Here is a 20,721-nt window from a genome sequence, read left to right on the forward strand (position 1 = left end):
TAAAAGGATTAAAGAGATCATTTCTCATGGGAAAGCCTAGACTTGCATTAGGCTTTGACTCTTTTTCACCTGAATGTTTATCTTAATCTTGTTTTCTCATTTGTTTACTCAACTGGTCATAGTTAAGGTTTATAGAGACTGTTATTGAAGTACAATATACAACATAACTGAGTGCACAAATGAAGGGTACAGTTTTAATATTTATAATGTGACCACATCCATGTAACTAGCACTTGCAAGTAGGTGGAACATTAGTAGCTCCCAGAAGCCTTCCTCCTGCCTCGCGGTCACCTGTGCACCCCTCCCCAGCAACATTTGACATCTCTTAACCATACATTAACCTTACCTGTTTCTGAAGTTCCACAAATGGAAATCTTATACTATGTTGTTTTGTGTGTCTTTCATTCATTTTTAGATTTGTGAGATTTACCCATGTAATTGCCTGAAAAGTTTTCTCATATGTAGAAGGAAAATATTCCATGTTAGGAACATAGCATATCTATTTGTTCTGCTGCTGTTGGGCGTTAAGGTTGTTCCTAGTTTTTGTCTATTAATAGTAATGCTTCTTGAAAACTCTTCTGCATATCTTATTGCACATAAGTGCATTTTTTGGTCATGTGTAGTCAAATGTGTGTTCAGCTGTAGTAAATACCATCAATTTGTTTTCAAAGGGTTCATACTAATTTACACTTCCACAGGGGCATATCACTGTTGACATTTGCTGCTCATTAGCACATTTGGTCTTATCTGTCATTTTGGTAAATTTTTCATTTTTCTGATCAACAATGAATATCTTTTTCATATACTTATTAGCCATTTGAATATCCTGCTTTTATAAAGGGCTGCCATTGTACAAAAAAATGGGTTATCTTACTGATTTCTGGGACTTTATAGGTTTTGGACTTAGGTCTTTTGTTGAAAATACACATTGGAGGGGTGCCTGGGTGGCTCAGTCGGTTAAGCGTCCGACTTCAGCTCAGGTCATGATCTCACCGTCTGGTCCGTGAGTTCAAGCCCTGCATCGGGCTCTGTGCTGACTGCTCAGAGCCTGGAGCCTGTTTCGGATTCTGTGTCTCCCTCTCTCTCTGACCCTCCCCCGTTCATGCTCTGTCTTTCTGTCTCAAAAATAAATAAATGTTAAAAAATAAAAAAATTAAAAAAAAGAAAATACACATTGGAAATATTTTCTCTCTGTCACGTGCCTTTTCACTTTCTTGTGTTTTTTGAGGAGAAGTTCTTAATTTTAATGAGGTTCAACTTAGCTATTTTTATATATTTTTGGAGCCTATTATAAAATTTTTGCTTAGTCCAAGATTATGAAAATATTCTGCACTTTCTGCTAGAAGCGTTGTTTTCTGTTTTACACTTAGGTGGATTATCTGTCTGGAAGTGATTTCTTTGTTAGGTGTGTATGCGGAGTGAGGCTGCAGCCGGTATTCCTTCTCTAACACATTTCAGTGGTTCCCTTGTATGTGCTGTTCATATATAAGGATCTGTTTTTGGATTCTTTGTCCTGTGGCCTTTCTGTCTTTGCTTTAGTTGTTACTACTTTCTTTATTTTTTCGGATTTAACTTGCTGGTTTCTAGCTTTTTGAAATGGAAGCATAGATAATTCACTTTTAGTTTTCCTTATATATGCATTTAAAACATTAGGTGTTTTCTTGTAATCTTAGCTTTAATTCAGTTTTATTACCACTCAGTTGATAAGATTTTAGAATTACTCTTGTGATTTCTTTTTATACCCATGGGTTAATTAGAAGTATATTTCCTAATTTCCAGCATGTGGGGCTTTTTAGTTATTCTTTTGTTACCGATTTCATCCTTGGAAATGTGCTGTCTTGTGTTACAATCTCAGTATATTGTTCTGTGTTAAATGTTATATGTGTGCCTGAAATGTTATATGTGTGCCTGTTATATGTGTGTTTTGCCATAATTGGTCACTTATGCTATTCACATCTTCTATATCCTTATTGATTTTGTTGTTGCTTTTTTCATCATTTTCTGAGACAGATATGTTATCTCCAAATAGGATTAAGTATTTGGCCATTTCTTCTTTACATTCTGTTTTTGCTGTATATGTACAGGGACTATATTATTAGGATCATACAAGTTAAATGTTTTTACATTTTTGTTGAATTGACCTTGTCCTAATCATGAAATGTTCCTCTTTGTTTCTAGTAATGTGTGTGGCATCCAGCATAGTTTGTCTGATTTTAATAGAGGCACATCAACCGTCTTATGGTTGCATGGTACATCTTGTTCTGCTTTTTTCTTTCAATTTCTTTGTTCTTTTTAAAATTTTTTTTATGTTTTATTTTTTATTTAAAAAAATTTTTTTTTAACATTTATTTATTTTTGAGACAGAGAGAGACAGAGCATGAACGGGGGAGGGGCAGAGAGAGAGGGAGACACAGAATCGGAAGCAGGCTCCAGGCTCTGAGCCGTCAGCCCAGAGCCCGACGTGGGGCTCGAACTCACGGACCGCGAGATCGTGACCTGAGCCGAAGTCGGACGCTCAACCGACTGAGCCACCCAGGCGCCCCCTTTTTTTTTTTTAAAGTAAGCTCTCCACCCATGGTAGGGATTGAACTTATGGCCCAGAGATGAAGAGTTGCATGCTCTACAGACAGAGCCAGTTAGGTGCCTCTAGAAGTCCATTTTTCCTCATTATATTTTAATCTGTATATTTTCTACTGACTTCTCCTTAAGTTTGTTACCTTTATTTTGCTATTTTTTAAAAAGTCAATTCTAGGATTTTCCTTTGGTATTTTTTAAAACATTGTTTTTGAAGTTTATTTATTTTGAGAGAGAGAGAGAGAGAGCATGGGCAGGGGAGGGGCAGAGACAGAGGGAGAGAGAGAGAGAAAATCTCAAGCAGGCTCTGGGCCTCAAACCCACAGACTGAGATCATGACCTAAGCTGAAACCGAGTTAGACACTTAACCTACTGAGCCCCCCAGGCACCCCTATTTTTGTTTTTTGTTTTTAAATGAATTCCAGCTCTGTGGTGAAATAGTACAGTTTTCACCTATTTTGATCAACAAATTCATAATTTTTTTAAAGTGTGATTTTGATAATTACAATGTCTGTATTTCCTGTGTGTGTGGTGTTTTTATTTGTTTTTTCTTTTTCTTTTCTTGTTTTTTTTTGTTTGTTTGTTTTGGCATGGCGCCCACTGTGGGACCTGAACTCAGTACCCTGAGGTCAAGACCTGAGCTGAGATCAAGAGTTGCATGCTTAACTGAACCACCCATGTGCCCTGTGTGTCTCCTATTTAAAAAAAAATTTTTTTTTTTTTTTTTTTTTTTTACATTTTATTTATTTTTTGAGAGAGACAGAGACAGAGCACAAGTATGGGAGGGGCAGAGAGAGAGGGAGACACAGAATCGGAAGCAGGCTCCAGACTCTGAGCTGTCAGCACAGAGTCCGACGCGGGGCTCAAATTCATGGATTGTGAGATCATGACCTGAGCCGAAGTCGGATGCTTAACTGACTGAGCCACCCAGGCACCCTTGTGTCTCCTATTTTTATTTGTGTTTTGATTTTAATAACTTTTACCTGGTTTGTAGTATACATAGTCAGTTTTTGACTGAATGCTAAGCATTGTTGAGGGAAAATTGGAGAGGCTTGGAATTTTGTTATTTTTCTTTAGAGAAAATTTTAATTTTTTCCAGGCAGGCAAATAGAATATGACTTCAACCTTGACTTAGTTGAGGGTGGTCTCTTTCTGGTTTACCTTTTTTTTTTTTTTTTATTTTTTTAATATGTTTTTATTTATTTTGAGAGCCAGCAGGGGAGGGTCAGAGAGAGAGAGAGGGAGACACAGAATCTGAAGAAGGCTCCAGGCTCTGAGCTGTCAACACAGAGCCCCATTCGGGGCTCAAATCAATGAACCACGAGATCATGACCTGAGCCGAAGTTAAACCCTTAACCACCTGAGCCTCCCAGGCACCCCATCTTTCTGGTTTACTCTTAATCCTAATTTTTAGCCTTCTTCGGGTTTCAGCTGCAATCTTTGGGTGTTTACCAAAGTATTGCCTTACTGGTTCGCCCTGAGCGTCAGTTTTTGCCTTTTCAGCACTTGAGACCTAGTGAAATCTCTTAGCTCATTAGTCCTGTAGTTCCTGCTTTGATTTTTTATGGGCAGATAGCTCCAGGGGAAATGTTCTGGTTCATCACAGTTCCTCTCCCTTTTTTCTAGACCTTCATCTTTCAAGTCATGGCTGCCTACATTGTTTTAGATGCTGCATTAGTTTCTTCAGTCTGCCATAACTAACTACCAGAAACTGGGTAGCTTACAACAACAGAATTGTGTTGTCCCGCAGTTCAGGAGGCTAGAAGTCTAAGGTGAAGATGCTTGTCAAGGCTTTGCTTATTCTGAAGATCCTAGGGAAAAATCTTTCCTTGTCTCTTTTTAGTCTCTGTTTGTGGTCTGCAATCGTTAGGGATTTTTGGCTTGCAGTTGTAATCCCAGTGTCTGCCTCCATCATCACATGGCCGCCTTTTCACGTGTTTCTTCTGTGTCTGTCCACGTTTTCCTCTCCTTGTAAAGGGCACCACCAGTCATTGGATCAGGGCCCACCCTAATTTGTTATGACCTCATTCTGACTTGATTACATCAGCAAGTGTCCAGTTTTAAAATAAGGTCACATTCAGAGATACTTGGGGTTAAGGCTTGAACATATCTTTTTGGAGGGACACAGTTCTACTCAACAGAGAGATGCCTTAACACTTAAAAAACAAAAAGTTGTGTAGCACTTTTATAGCTGATCTTACTGGGATGATTTATCTGATACCATCTACTCTATCATAGCCATAATGGAAAACCTTAATGTGGGGCTTTAAAATGTAATTTTTAAATAAACAATACATTCATATATTTCTTTTTTTTTTTTTAATTTTTTTTTTTAATTTTTTTTTTCAACGTTTATTTATTTTTGGGACAGAGAGAGACAGAGCATGAACGGGGGAGGGGCAGAGAGAGAGGGAGACACAGAATCGGAAACAGGCTCCAGGCTCTGAGCCATCAGCCCAGAGCCCGACGCGGGGCTCGAACTCACGGACCGCGAGATCGTGACCTGGCTGAAGTCGGACGCTCAACCGACTGCGCCACCCAGGCGCCCCGTTAATTTTTTTTTTTAACGTTTTATTTATTTTTGAGACAGAGAGAGACAGAGCATGAACGGGGGAGGGTCAGAGAGAGAGGGAGACACAGAATCTGAAACAGGCCCCAGGCTCTGAGCTGTCAGCACAGAGCCCGACGCGGGGCTCGAACTCACGGACTGTGAGATCGTGACCCAAGCTGAAGTCGGACGCCCAACCGACTGAGCCACCCAGTCGCCCCAACATTCATATATTTCAAAAATCAAAATGCGTATACTCTAATAGTGAATATTCTCCATCCTGGTCTTTTGCTCTTGTAGTTTACTAACTCATTTGCAGGCAGAATTGTTAGTATTGTTTTTATCCTTCCTGGAGATGTAAAATGAAAAATTATAAATTAGTTGATTTTTTTTTTTTTAATGTTTATTTTTGAGAGAGAGAACATGTGCAGGCGTGGGAGGGGCAGAGAGAGGTGGACAGAGGCTCTTAAGCAGGCTCTGTGCTGATACAGCAGGGGGCCTCCAAGGCCCCCTAAACTAGCTGATTTCTAATAAGTCTTTAATTGCAAATATCCTCTGATTCCTGATCCCTTCCCCTATAGAATAACCTCACTCAGATTTTATAAAAGAAGTCAGTGGAAGGCTAATACTTATTCATACACACTTTTTTTTTTTTTTTTTTTTAGAAACCACTAATTTTTTTAGGCAACTATTTTTATATTAATAAAGCAGATGTCACAGTACCACATTTGTCATTCTGGATTTGTCTTATTTCCTGTTGCTTACTATTTTGTACTTTGTATTCACTTGTGAAGGAGCTTTACACTTAGGAATTACTTGATGTGTCAATATACAAGTAATGGCAATAATTCTATTTATTTACCAAAACTAATGAGTGGCCTCTTTTGAAAGGCTTTTTATTCTTAAAATTCAAAGTAGTGCTTACCTATGTTTATTGTTAGGTAGCATCCTCTTGCATAATGAATTAATCTTTTTACAGTGCTCTCTCAGAGGAGGAGAAATCTACGTTGCGTGCAGGGCTAATCACCAACTTCAACGAACCAGTAAACCAGGTTAGTGAGAAAATGAATGCTAAGTATGCTTTCTGTTCCCCTACTTTCTATTTCGTTTCCAAACTAATTTTGTTTTTTGGAAGGAAAAATGAAGTTTTATCATGTCTATTCGTAATATTTGTGGGTTTTAAATTTTGAGGTTAATTTCTAGCTGTCAAGAATTTTTGTTATATTTGGCTGTTTTAAAATTCAGAAGTCATTTTAAGAAATACAGTATTGAAAGCAAGTTTCTATATATTTCTGGTCTTATTGCATAGAAATTAATTTTAATGATTTGTTATTCTCTACCTCCTTTTTAAAATTTTATTTGAATGTTTATTCATTTTTGAGAGAGTGAGCGAGCAGGGTAGGGGCAGAGAAAGCAAGGGACAGAGGATCTGAAGCGGGCTCTGTGCTCTCAGCAGCAAGCTCAGTGCAGGGTCTAAACTCACAAACCTGAACCCATAAGATCATGACCTGAGGGGAAATTGGATGGATGCTCAGACCACCCAGGCACCCCATTCCCCTCCTTTTTTTAAACTACAGTATATCTTGTCTATTCCCGACACCCATGACATTTTCACTTCTCCCTATATACTGTAATAGATTATTCAGTTCCATTTCTTTCTTTCCTTTACAGTGAGATTTTGCGTGTAAGAATGTTTTGCATATGGATTCAAAAATTCTTAAATTGGGGCGCCTGGGTGGCGCAGTCGGTTAAGCGTCCGACTTCAGCCAGGTCACGATCTCGCGGTCCGTGAGTTCGAGCCCCACGTCAGGCTCTGGGCTGATGGCTCAGAGCCTGGAGCCTGTTTCCGATTCTGTGTCTCCCTCTCTCTCTGCCCCTCCCTCCGTTCATGCTCTGTCTCTCTCTGTCTCAAAAATAAATAAACGTTAAAAAAAAAAATTTAAAAAAAAAAAAAAAAAAAATTCTTAAATTTTTACAAGTTACTATTTATTACACTTAATTATTTTAATTTGAATATTTAGCCTCACTGGATTTTGTGATGTATCTAATCCAGTTTTATCTCAATCTGTTCTACAGTGATCTTAGTTCTCTGCTTTGTAGTCCCTTGAAGGAGGTGAGGGAAGATTGGGATTAAAGAAGTATTTCTCACTGGGGCAGGATATGGTTGGGAGGGGTTTGTGATAAACCATTGCTTAATATGCTCTGTCAGCCAGCATTTGGGAAACACGATCTGTACAAATGTCATTATTTACAAACATAATATTTGATGTTCATTTCTACTCTTAGGTCAGTGATTCTCAAACTTTGTGATCTTATAACTTCTTTATTCTGCTAAAATAAAACGGCACATTATATTTTGATATTTACTGTGTTATCAATTGAAACAAATTTTTTAACATTAATAAAACCATTACTTGTTAACATAAATAGAATTTAAAAAAATGAACCATAGTTGGTTCCCCCAACACATACATATTTAAGGAGAAGAGTGGCATTGTTTTGCATTATTGTTTATTTCCATAGTGTCTGGATATTTAAAAGAAAACATCTAGATTTTCATATCTGCTGCTTCCTATACTCTGTTGCCAAGTATTATTTTAGGAAAAGTTACATGAAGAACATCTAGCATCACAGTGATAAATTAAAGAGAGACCTTGCAGATCCCTGAAAGGGTCTTAGCCCCCTTCCCCTCTTCAAGGGATTCATAGACCATACTTGGTGAACCACTGTCTTAAGTAAGAAGTTTTCAGTGAAATTGTAGTCACTTTTGTCAAATGTATAACTGACCAGAAGGTAATTTTCAACTGTGAATGCATTCCTTATCTGTTGCTTTGATTATATATGTGTGTTTCTGATGACTACTTTGTTTCTCTTTAGATTGCAACTCAGATTGCAGTGCTGATTGCAAAAGTTGCTAGATTGGACTGTCCTAGACAGTGGCCTGAACTCATTCCCACTCTTATAGAATCTGTGAAAGTCCAAGATGATCTTCGACAGCACAGAGCATTACTTACCTTCTATCATGTTACCAAGACTCTGGCTTCCAAACGTCTGGCTGCTGATAGGAAATTGTTTTATGATGTAAGTGATTTAACATAGTTAATTTTGATTATGAAAACTGCTACTTGTATAGAAATGTTTGTAATTTTACTCCTCTGTTGTATCGAAAGATTATGAATTCTTTCCATTTGAGCTTAGAAAGTTTAGAATAATAGATAACATCTGAAAGATTTTAAACTGGATAGTGATGCGACCCATAAGATGGCTAGGTTGCCAGAAGCGGGGTATTGGTTGGTAGAGAACGGTCTGAAGGCAGAGACTGTTTTGAGGGTATTGAAGTTTACATGGGAAAAAGAAGCTGCGGTAAAAGGGAGCATTTATGAGGGATAGAGCTGAAATTCAGAAGGTTAAAATTTTGACTTGCTTGGGTAATTGATGGATGTAGGTCAATGTAGGGAGGGAGTTTGACATAACTGGTGGGTGAGAGCCCTTTATTGGTTGTTTTAACACCATTTGTTGAAAAGACTTTGCTTTTTTCATTCACTTACTTTGACATTTTTGTATTTGACTGTTTTCACCTTACTAAAGTAGTGATTTTCATGCTGTTCAACCTGTTTTGGACTGCACCTTGTAACACTGGTAACTGTCATAGTATTTTTGCCTTTTGTAAGCCTCACTTTGACCATATAATTTGGGAATCTGCATTTTTAACAGGCTCCCCAGGTGATTCTTATATACATCAAAGTTTAAGCCAGAATTCCATTAGGTTCCCTATACTTTCTTTAAAAAAATTTTTTTTTTTTTTAGTGTTTATTTATTTTTGAGAGTCGGGGGGCAGAGAGAGAGGCAAAGATTCTGAAGCAGGCTCCTGTCTCTAAGCTGTCAGCACAGAGCCTGATGTGGTGCTTGAACTCCCAAACTGAGAGATCATGACCTGAGCTGAAGTCACATGCTTAAGAGACTGAGCCACCCAGGTGCCCTGGTTCTCTTTACTTTTAACCTAGTGGTTTTAAATAGCCAATCTTAGATGTATTCAAGGATGTTGAATATAAGAGAAATTGTGTTTGTTGAAGATTGCTTTTTAGATCATTGTTGCTTTTGCTTGATAGCCAACTAGGATTTTTTAAAAAAAGTTTATTTTCATTTATTTTGAGAGAGCGCGCGCGCGCGCGCACACACACACACACACACACACACACACACACTATTTGGGGATGGGCAGACAGAGAGAGAGAAAGAGAATCCCAAGCAGGCTCTGTGCTGTCTGTGCAGAACCCAAGGCAGTGCTAGATCCCATGAACCATGAGATCGTGACCTGGGCTGAAATCAGGAGTTGAACACTTAACCAACTGAGCCCCCCAGGTGCCCCAAAAGCCAACTAGGATTTAAAAACTGGACTGTTTATCCTCTTAGGTTTTTCTGTGAATTTCTTGCTGATTTTTCTCACCTTTATCCTCATCTTACACCTTTCCACTTAACTTTCATATTTGCTGTTTTCCGAAATCAAGTGTCTAAAGATTGTCAAAGTTATTTTGTCAAAGAGTACCCTTCTGTAAAGTCTCAATTCATAGTTCAACTTTCCCGAGTTGTACTCTCATAACGTGTTGTTTTAGTTTTAGGTATAATTTATATTCAGCTTAAGCAGTCTCTACAAATTTTATTTTTTTTCCCCTAAAGTCATGCTCATTTATTTTACAAATTGTGCCTAATCAGAGGCTGTATTCTGAATAGCCTGTTTGACTTAGCTTTCTCACCCTTTCAACTTTCTTGGCTCATTTACTTGTAGTATGAGGCTGTTTCTTCTGTATATGCAGTAAAGTATAGGTCTACCTAGCATCTTGTGTGTACTTTGAGCATAGTATCAGTTCCATAGTGCTGACTTTCAGTTGTTGACTTATCTTTCTTAGATCCCCTACACTATGAGTTTCATGAGAGAGGAATGTAAGCCTTTATTGTTACAGTCTTACTGTCAAGTTCAGAAGAATGCATATGAGTGGGTGGTGCTCAATAAATGTTAGATGAATATATAGAAGAGGAGACTTGTTCTACATACATACCTTCTAGGTTTCAAAGTGGCATAGTGCAAAACTTAAAAGAGCAGGAGTTTTGGGAAAATATGCAAAAACTTAAGATACCTGGAAAAAAATTCAGCTTAACGCCTTCAATTTAGATTGAAGTAGCCAAACCTGGAAACATGGAGCATGAGTGAGTTTGGGCCCCATGTGTGTGTGTGTGGGGGGGGGGGGGGGTCTGTGCTGACAGCTCAGAAGCTGGAGCCTGCTTCAGATTGTGTCTCCCTCTCTCTGCCCCTCCTGCATTCATGCTCTTTCTTTCTCTTAAAAATAATTAAACATTAAAAAAATTTAAGAAAAAAAAGGAACTTTGCTAGTTAATAATGTGTAGCCCCTGTTTTTTAGGTAATCTAAAAGGTAGGAAAGTTTTCTTTAATAATACTTTTACTGTAATGCTAAGATGGTCTTCATGTACTATATTAGTTTCCTACAGAAATAAATAAAATGTAAGCTCATAGCTGAGCTAGTTGCTATAGCACAGTATTGCAGTGTGCACTTAAAAGTGCAGCCTGCTACTCTTTGTGTGCCAACAATTTCTATATTCTATTTTTCTTTCACATTAAAATAATTTATGCTCTTTTCAGGGGTGACATATTAGAAAATCAGCAGTTGAGAGAAAATTGTTTTGCAGTAGCAAAATTGAGCTTGATTTGACACACACAAGGTTTTGTTTTTAATAAACAGTATGCTTTTCACAGAAACTTGAATATAAAAATGTTGATATAAAGTACTGTTAAAATCAAAATCTGGAGTCTATGAAAACAAGGAAACTTAAGGTACAAATAGTTATTCTAATGTAATTATAAATGTTTTAACCAAATAATATTTTGTAGACATGATGTGTAACTTGTAAAATTATATGCTGTGGTAAAGGAAGCAATCCAAACTTAAAAAGAGGAAAAGATTTTTTGAAAGCAGCAATATATTGTACTTGTTGTTAGAAAACAAGTAAACAGGTTGACAGGTGTGAGAAGAAATGTTTTCCAGTGTAGAATGCTTTTCTGTACTGAACAGCTTTGGGATTTGAGCAAGATACTTAAACTTGGTGATTCTTTAAAACCCTTTCAGTTCTAAAGTTGTGTAATTCCATGAATTTATTATCTCTATTACTCTAGGTTAATCTGTATAAGCACCATGAAAGTTTTGAGATGAAAATCTGAGTTACAGCCTGATTTAAATACAGATGTTAGTGTTTTTAATCACTGTTTTGGTCTAGAAGCCAAGACCTTTGTACACTTACTTTCGTCCCAAGCAGGCTCTGCACTGTCATCATGGAGCCCGATGTGGGGCTTGGACCGTGAGGTCGTGACCAGAGCCAAAGTTGGGACACCCAGCTGACTGAGCCACCCAGGTGCCCCAGTAGTTTAATTTGCTGGAGCAAATCCTGACCTGTCCTTCCATTCAAAAGTACTTCTGCATGAATCTCTAAAAAGGACGTTTTCCATAATTTGTTTTTGTTAGGAATCTTTCTAGGCTGGAAGTTAGGAATTAATCTTAAAATTTTTCTGCTTAAGGGTCATTGAACAGATAATTGATTGCTTATCATGTACAAGAGATACGTGCAGTACTGAGGGAGATGAAAGACATGGATAGTCTTGTGGTGTTCATTGGGAAAGTCCTAATATACAAACTCTTAAAAGTCACTTAGTAAGCTATTAAAATCTGCTACAGAAGAAAACTAAACACTCTGTTAGGTTGTTTATGTGGTCAAAGCTAAAACTTAGACTTTTTAAAAACTCAAGGGTTAATGATAAATAAATTCCCACTAAACAGCATGTGTATTGTTTGCATGATGAGGGTAAAACAGAACTGAGACGAAGTGAAACCGGGTTACCAAATATAGTTGATTCTCCAACAACACAGGTTTGGATTGTGTGGATCTGTTTATACAGATGAATTTTTACAGTAAAGTTTTATAAATGTATTTTCCCTATGGCTTTCGTAGTAACATTCTCTTTTTTCTAACTTAATTTATTGTAAGAGTAGTATATAATACATATAAAGTACAAAATACGCATGTTACTCAACTGTTCATGTTGCTGATAAGGCTTCTGGCCAACAATAGGCTGTTAGTAGTTAGGTTTGGGGGGAGTCAAAAGTTACTCATAAAATTTTGACTGAGTGTGGTGGTGGGAGTTGGCCCTAACCGTCATGTTGTTCATAGGTCAGTTGTGCTTCAGAATAGTCTTCCCTCACTTGTTGGGATGAGCACTTGGATGATATATGTGAGCGATGAATCACTAAATTCTGTTCTTGAAAAAAAAATTTAAAAAAGGTGCTTCCTCAGAATTGTGGTCTATGTTGCGTCAGGAGAAGATCACATGACTGTGTATGTGCTTATGCTATGTGTTTACAATTGACTGATCCCATGAATGTGAGAGTAAAAGAAAATGAGTAAGTATGCTCGTAAAAAGTGTGAAAAACAAGCTGAAGCAAGAGTAAGGAATAAAAGACTGTTCTGGAAGGAAAATAAAAAAGAATAGTCTTCTTGATGAGTTACTGTGTTTTCTAAATTAAGTTAACAAAATGGAACCACGTGACTACTTTTGAGATGGATGAGATGGATTGATTAGTATAAGAATGCTCAGCCAAGTGTCACAGTCTTTCACACTTACTCCTTAGAAACCGCTAACTTCATGATGTGATCCCTGGGGGAAATTTCCAAACAGTGGAAATTATGAATGTCCAATGTGAGACTACCTGGGTGCCACTTAACATGGTATAGCCTTTAGGATATTATACTGTAGTAAAATTTACTTAAAATATAAATGTGTGTTTTTAAGTCCTCGGATAGGTGAAATAGCTTGTTTTTAGTTTTGTTTTGGGTAATTTTAATTGTCCCACCAAATGCCATGTTAATTCTAGATCTTGTCTCTTGCTCTGCCAAATTTTATATTGGCTTTTAAAAACATATTATTTAAAGAATGGCTCCAACTTTTATAAAGGGTCATTTCTGCTGCTATGAACTTGTATGAGGATTTGAGAATGTTATGTCTCTGTCTATTGTTACAGTAATGGGAGGGAAAGAACCTATTGGTGGGAACTTATTTTTTTTTTTTAAGTTTATTCATTTTTGAGAGAGAGTGCAAGCAGGGGAGGATCAGGAAGAGAGAGGGAGAGAGAATCCCAAGCAGGCTCTGTGCTGTCAGCACGGAGCCCAACTTGAAACTCAAAGTCATGAACTGTGAAATGACTTGAACAGAAATCAAGAGTTGGATGCTTAAAGGACTGAGCACCCAGGTGCTCCTTTTGGTGGGAACTTTTAAGGGAGGAGAGACTCAACAGGACTAGCTTGATCAAAAACAAAACAAAACAAAAAAAACAAAAAACTGTGTGCTGAACACTGAACAGGAGAATTTTATTTTATATATTTTGAGGAGTGAGGGGGAGAGAGGGAGAAAATGAGCGAGAGAGAGACAGAGAGAGGGAATCCCAAGTAGGCTTTGCCCTGACGGTGCAGAGCCCAATGCTGGACTTAAACTCATGCACGATCAGATTGTGACCTGAGCTGAAGTGGAGTCAGCCGCTTAACAGACTGAGCCACCCAGGCGCTCCAGGGAGAATTTTAGTATAGCATGGTGCTTATCCTTTCTGTAGTACACAATCTCTTACCTGACTCCTAGGAAAAGGGGCTCATAAAAAGAATAAAAACTCAAAAAATTTATGGCTGAAGTCTTTATAAGTTGCTCTTGAAGTAATGTTCTTTGCTTTGTCCATCTGACAAATCCATTGTATTGGATGCCTGAGACACAGCTGTGAACAAAGATAAGGTCCCAAATGGGGAGGGAGGGTAGTTTCACCTTTTCTTCACTCCTAACGAATTGTGATCCTTTGGATACATGAGAGCATCATGTAGGCACCAGTGGCAGAAGACAGGTTTGTGGCTGTGTTAGGATTAGAGGACTTTAGGGATCTGTAAGATGGGTCACGGCGACCCTTGTGGGCCTCAGTTATACCGGTGGCGTGTTTGAGAACAAAAGGAAAATGAGAGTTTGCTAAAAGATATGTAGGTAACATGTGTTACTGGTCTTTAGGAATGTCCTTCAGTGAAAGTGAATAGATATCAGTTGAGACATTGGCAGTTTGATTGGAAATTGTTATTGAGGTAGATAGATCTCGTACCCACCAGAGTTTCTGTCGTGAAACATTTTGGTAATTTGATATATATATATATATATATCTATATCATGAGTAAATGGAAGCAAATTTATATTTAAGCCTTAAATTAAAGAAAAAAATGATGACTACCAAAATAACTACCTTTTTTGTCATTAAGAACATACAGGTGTTTTTAAAATTTCTTGTTATGAAATACTTAATATAAATTGCCATATACCCATCATCAAGATTTAGCAGTTTGCATTGTGTCATTTTTGTTTTATCACTTTTATCCTAAGGTATTTTAAAGTAATTTAAAGATTTCATGAGATTTTATTATGAAATAGTTGAGTATTCATCTGTAAAAAGATTATTTTGTTTATTATCATTTAACTTTTACCAACCTAAGAAAAGCAAAAATAGTGATTTAATACCATTTGATACTTTCAGCACTTTTTCTACATTGTTCTCAAATATAGTTTAACAAATGGTTGGTTTGAGCCAGAAGAATGACTAAGGTGGATACATTTGGTTGTCTCCTAAGTGTGTTTTAATTTAGAATAATATTCATTTCCTTCCCCCCCCCCCCTTTTTTTTTCCATGCCACTCACTTGGTAAAAGATTTCGTTCAAATGTCTTACAGGATGTTGTACATTATGTATCTGTTGATTTTACGCCTTATTGATTAGAATGAGGTTAAGCAGGTTTTACCACTATTAGATTATGGGTAATATTTTGTGCCCCACTATTGGTGATTAATTACAAGACATTGATTTTTAAAGTTTTTCAGGCTAATTTTTCTTAGGGGAAAGTTGTTAGAACAGTGGTCTTGAGGGTAAAAAAGCATTAGAATATTTTAAATGCCAGAAGAAATCAAACGTCCTGTAATGGTTCCCTTTTGACATTCAAGGAATCAAGTCTTGGGACTTATCAGTTAAAATCACTCAGCAGCCAGTGGGTGGCGCTGTTTCTTGTGGTTTAGGAAAAGAAAATGCAAGTATTGATGGATCTTGTAAACCAGTACCTAAAATGTTTCATTAAATAGCTTATTTTCATATTGTCTTACTGAATTGTCTCCCTTCTGCCTCTGTATTTTTGAGAAGAAAATGTAGAAGAAATATTTTTTATTTCACCTATTTCATTTTTTCCCCTTTTCCCACTGAGCCTTCTATAAGCATACATCAGTTGGTGTTTTCTGGAGCAGGTAGAAGCTTGAGTGTGTAGGATAGCTGACAGTGTTTCTTCCCAAGTTCTTTTGGTCTCTTTCTTCATTATCTGTCTTTGTCCTTTTACTGTTGGGCTGAAAGGGTAGTGCCATTGCTGCCTCTTCATTTCAGCCATCTCTGTGTAGAGACCTTTTTTTTTGTAGGCTAGTTAAAAAGAATCTTGAATAGAGCTTTGATAGATGCCTAATGCCCTTAACTACGTGCTTAACTCCAGACCTGGAACATAAGACAAAGGAGAATATTGATTAAAAGTTTTCCCCATATACTGCTGGTTTTTTCTTGATTTGTGCCTTAAATGCTGTATGGCTTCATTCAGCAATACGCGCTGTGTGCCAAAGCTGCTTAGGTGCTTTTCATATTTTATGACTAATTAAAGGGGCACTTTCATACTATTAACTTTTCAGGGCTAGAAAGAAGGAAGAATTAATAAATAAAGATCTGTGTCCTTAATATCTAAAAACCTTATGGCATTGTTTTTTTAAGAAATGGGGATGCAAATTCCAAACGTTGTTGAAAGTTTCTTAAGGCAGAATGGTAGAACTTTGGATATTCTGAGTTATGCAACTTTCTTACACATGTTTAAAAAAGGAAAAGAGGACGATTTTATGGAGCAACATAGAATTTTATTAGGATGAGTTTGATTCTACCATGATGAAATACTTCCTTTTGTTTACTTTTCTGACATTGAGAACCTTTGGTTCAGTATTCACAGTTGTTCTGTGGTATATTTTGTTTTTTGTGTTGGGTGTGAGTGGGGAGGATTTTATGTTTGGTATGTATATTGTAATTTACATTGTGCATATGCAGGTGGTAGCATTCTGTAAAGGGATATTCTCCTGGTAATAAGAAGTAGTGCCTGAAAAATTATAACAGTAAAATAGTTATGCCATTTTGCTATTGCTCTTATAAAACACCTTTAAAAATAAATCTGACGTGTTTTTGTTAGCTAAGATGCAAGGAGAAGTTACTCAAAGAGGGCTAAAAGTTAACAGTAGAAGGAAGGAGGGGAAGGGACAAAAGCAGGGAAGAAATGTGTTTTGTTTTGCCAAACCAGCAGTTCTAGCCAAGGAGACTCCCAACTAGGTGTTGCATCTGAGAGCTCCTTGCTTTGTGTATCTCCCCTGATAGCCCCTTACATGAGTCAGTTTGAGCTGGGTTGGAGCTGAGGACCTGCACGGAAGCCCTTCGGAGTTGTCTTGAAGTTACATTTAGTTCATTATAATACTAAGGTCTCCTATGGGCAGAGTTTTCTCCCATTTTTTGAACATGGGATATATGCACTAGCAAGCATGTTGACATGCTGTGCATGTGTACTTGAACCAAGGTGCGTATGGGAGCTCCCTGCCACTGCCCTTGATACACTGAATAAAGGCTTCCTGCACTAACCCCACAGGGACAGAGTTCTTTGAGAGCCGTCTCCCTGTCTCCTTACTTGTAACAAGTAATACAGAATTCGTTACTTTCAACACTTCCTTGGGTTGTGTTCCATTTGATGCACTCCCAAGCAGTGGACCTCTCGAATAGGGTCACAGTTTGAAAATATGCTGATGGTTTAGGCTGACAGGTTATCATATATATATGATACATGTTTGTTTATTTTGAGACAAAGGGACAGCACAAGCGTTTGAGCCAGGAAGGGGCAGAGAGAGAGGGAGAGAGGATCTCAAGCCAGCTCCTTGCTGTTATCACAGAACCTGATGCAGGGCCTGATCCCATGAACTGAGATCATGACCTGAACCCAAATGACTGAGCCACCCAGGTGCCTTTCGTTATATATTTTTTTCTTGAGCTGGTGTCAGATTCCATTTGGTCAACTTTTTTGCTCAAGCTTAAGCTTATTTTTAAGGAACTAGGGAATGGTTCATTACTATTTTCTTTCTGGAGTCTGGCATGTACTGTTTGAGGAGGGCATTGAGAATTAGAAGGCCCCATGACTCTTAGGATTAATGAATGGAACTTCCTCCAAATTTTATATGTTATATAAAAATTATATAAGAAGAATGTTCAGTTTGTATTAGGTATTCCATGTAAATAATGGAACAAAAGTACATGTTTTTCTGTTGAGTGGTGTAGAAAGGGTGAGATTTGTAGAAGAACCTTAGGTGAGATTCTGATTCACACAATTTATTGTATCCATATTAAGAGCATTATTGATCTTAGTGAATTTGGGGAATTTTTCCTTTTTGTTATGAAAATAAAATTCTACCATTATTGAATTGTTATATAACTTTTGGAAAATAGGATTTACTCTATTGACTCTGCCTATATGGGTATTAAGAGATATTAGAACATAGCTATTAAAAAGGTAAGCTCTGAGCACCTTCTTTGGTTTCCTTCCTTCCTCTTCCTCTTAATTATTTATGCTCTTTGCTCTTGTGCAAGTTTACTTCATCTTTTTGTACCTCAGTTTTCTTATTGTAAAATGGGGATAATACCTACTTTGTAGGAGGTGATGGTTAAATAAGGTGATGAAGGTAAACCAAGAGCATTGCCTAGTGCAGAGTAGGGTTCAGTAAATGTCTGAATGTCTAAGTTATAATGTTAGCTTTGTTATTTTTATCGTATAGTTAACATGATCTGCATAAATACTTGTTTTTTATGAAACAGAAAAGAGTTCAAGTGACCTCACATAACAGTGATAGAAAATTTTTTTTGTACAGACAGTCCTGCACATTAAACATTTTTTTTTGTTTTAATCCCTATTTTTGGGAGGGAAAGAGGCAGTGTGAGCAGGGGAGGAACAGATAGGGAGACACAGCATCTGGAGCCAGCCTGCTTCAGATGCTGTGTCTCCCTCACTCTGTGCCCCTTCCCCATTCATGCTCTGTCTCTCTCTCTCAAAAATAAATAAATGTTAAACAAACAAAAAAAATAGAGATGTGAAGGAGACTAGAAAATAATTTGTAAGCAAGAGGTTGGTTTAGAATGCTACTGTTTTCATATGTGGAATTTGGGTAAGGCACCCCTTAGATTTTATTTACTAAAGAGAGTATAAAACGGATGTAAAAATTATAGACAAGGCTATAGACTTCAGTTAACCTGGTTGAAATATTTGCTACCATAAGAAATTTACCTTAAAGCTTTACTTTCAGATCTATGTACAATTTCTACCCTTTTCCTATCTCTAAATCTCTTTGTTTTCTTTCACTTTATTCTGGCAGATAAATACTTTGATGATTTATATGTTTGGAAAAGTATACGATGCTCTAACCTACAATTACACAGCAAGTGTAATAAAAATCAAAAAGATGTATTTTCTGATTCTTAGGCATATATTTTAGCCTCATATTTTCAGAAAGGATTCGATTTACTGAGAAAAATACTGAAGTTCATTATAGTTAGAAAATCTTACAAATTTTTGATTTTGGTTTTCAGCTTATATCCCTTCTGATTATTTACTTCTCTGTCATAGCAGTGTTTCATGAGATGATGTCAGTTTTAGATCCTTAATTTTTTATGATACTGCTGCTTGTGCTGTAATACGGTGAGGTAATTATCATTACTATATTTTGGCGATCAAGAAATATTGGGATTAAATATTTTGATTACTTGAGAATATGTTGAAGTTACTTAATAAGTAGTCGTCGTACCTGTTGTCGAGCATGTGCACAAGGCAAGGGTGGGCCAGCTGCTAGCCCTGACTGATCAGTTGGTGAAGATAGGACCTCTTTTAGATTCAGTCAGTTTGTTACTTAGAGAAAAGGAGTCAGCGATTGGTACCACCAACTCCCTGTGGCTTTTGATACACACCAAAAAGAATGACCAAAGCAATATGGGGTGAATGACTCAGGTGCAAATTGTGGGATGCACCATTGCTGAGGAGCCAGTTCTAGACCATAACTAGTTTCATTTTCTACAGCTCTGTTTGAGGGAAATGGGTTAGAAAACTTTACATCTTACCACAACCTAGGAGGTGAGAAGCTGTTTTATGACAGCTTAACTGAGGAGATAGGGAGGTGAGCAGGAGATGCTCTTGTAGCAGTTCCTTATAAGCCTTCCATTTCTTGTTTTTCAGGAGGATTGTGATATGTTGTGCTGATAATCCTCTTTGGGGTTCAAGCCTTTGTGTGGCCTTTGTTGGTACATGCAAAATCACTAGGGAGATTTGACAGAGCTCTTTGCCTATACCTGTAAGCACACGCAGGTCATTAAAATGACTGAATTAAGGGGTACCTGGGTGGCTCACTTGGTTAAGTGTCCAACTCTGAATCAGCTCTGATCGTGATCTCAGGGTTGTGGATCAAGCCCCATGTTGTGCTCTGTGCTTAGTGTGGAGCCTGCTTGGGATTCTGTCTCTCCTCTTTCTGCCCCTCCCCTGCTTGCATGCCCACATGCTCGCTCGCTCTCCAAAAATAAATAAATAAAATAAAAAAATTACTGAATTAAAATAACAGAAATGGAATTTGTTTTTTTCATGGAAGTATTATGTTGTTTGCAGGATTACATTCCTGACTGGTTTTTGATGCCTAATCTTATCACAAATCCAGTATTGAGTGGAAATGATAGACTTGTCTGGATTAAGAAAAACTTTTCCGAAGTGTGCTAATGATAACTAGTCATAAGTACTTTCATCTCACTTTTGTTTAAAGTAAATGGCCATGTAGACTCAGTTGGATTACTCTTAGACCTTCTGGAAAAAAAAAAAATAATACAGGATACCATTAGAAATGGTTCTGCCTTAACTTGGGAGGCAGAGGCCAACTGCATCCCACTGTGAGTCAGATGTTTTAAATACCAGTACAAAATCAGAAAGCAGCATGACAAGCATTGTGGCTTGTATGTTCCTGGCTTTTAAATGCCCCCAAACCACGTGGGTAGAACTGGCAGGACACCGAAATCTTTTGTATTTCTTAGTATATTGTTTTATCTGCTGTTCCCACTGATAGTCTGTCAGTGTTTTAAAGTTTTTTTTAAATTATTTAACTAATCTGGATACCCATTGTGGGGCTTGAACTCATGGCCCTGAGATCAGAGTTGCATGCTCTTCCAACCGAGCCAGCCAGAAAAAAAGAAAATGTCAGGCTGCAATGCAGGCATGAGACTAGTGGTTTGAGAAGAACGAGTCTGTTAAGGTGTGTGTATGTGTGTTCATACCAGCAGCCAGCAAATGGTCCTTGCTGCTGTGTGTTTGGCTTAATACCGTTTGAAATGTGATAAATGACTTAACTGTTTCACATCTTACTGAAAATGTGTGTTCAGGGTT

The 20,721-nt window shown here is 37.5% G+C and overlaps 1 protein-coding gene across 2 annotated transcripts in view; it reads left to right on the forward strand.

Moving 5' to 3' along the window:
• The window catches only part of IPO11 (importin 11), a 194,925-nt gene that overhangs the window by 30,790 nt on the left and 143,414 nt on the right, over window positions 1-20,721 (forward strand). For both annotated transcript variants that reach the window (XM_030321825.1, XM_030321834.2), the window contains exons 4-5: window positions 6,102-6,174; window positions 8,000-8,203. In XM_030321825.1, coding sequence (XP_030177685.1) covers window positions 6,102-6,174; window positions 8,000-8,203 — 277 coding nt within the window. The remainder of the gene's footprint in view (window positions 1-6,101; window positions 6,175-7,999; window positions 8,204-20,721) is intronic.

This window comes from Lynx canadensis, chromosome A1, assembly GCF_007474595.2.
Source record: "Lynx canadensis isolate LIC74 chromosome A1, mLynCan4.pri.v2, whole genome shotgun sequence".
NCBI lineage: Eukaryota > Metazoa > Chordata > Mammalia > Carnivora > Felidae > Lynx > Lynx canadensis.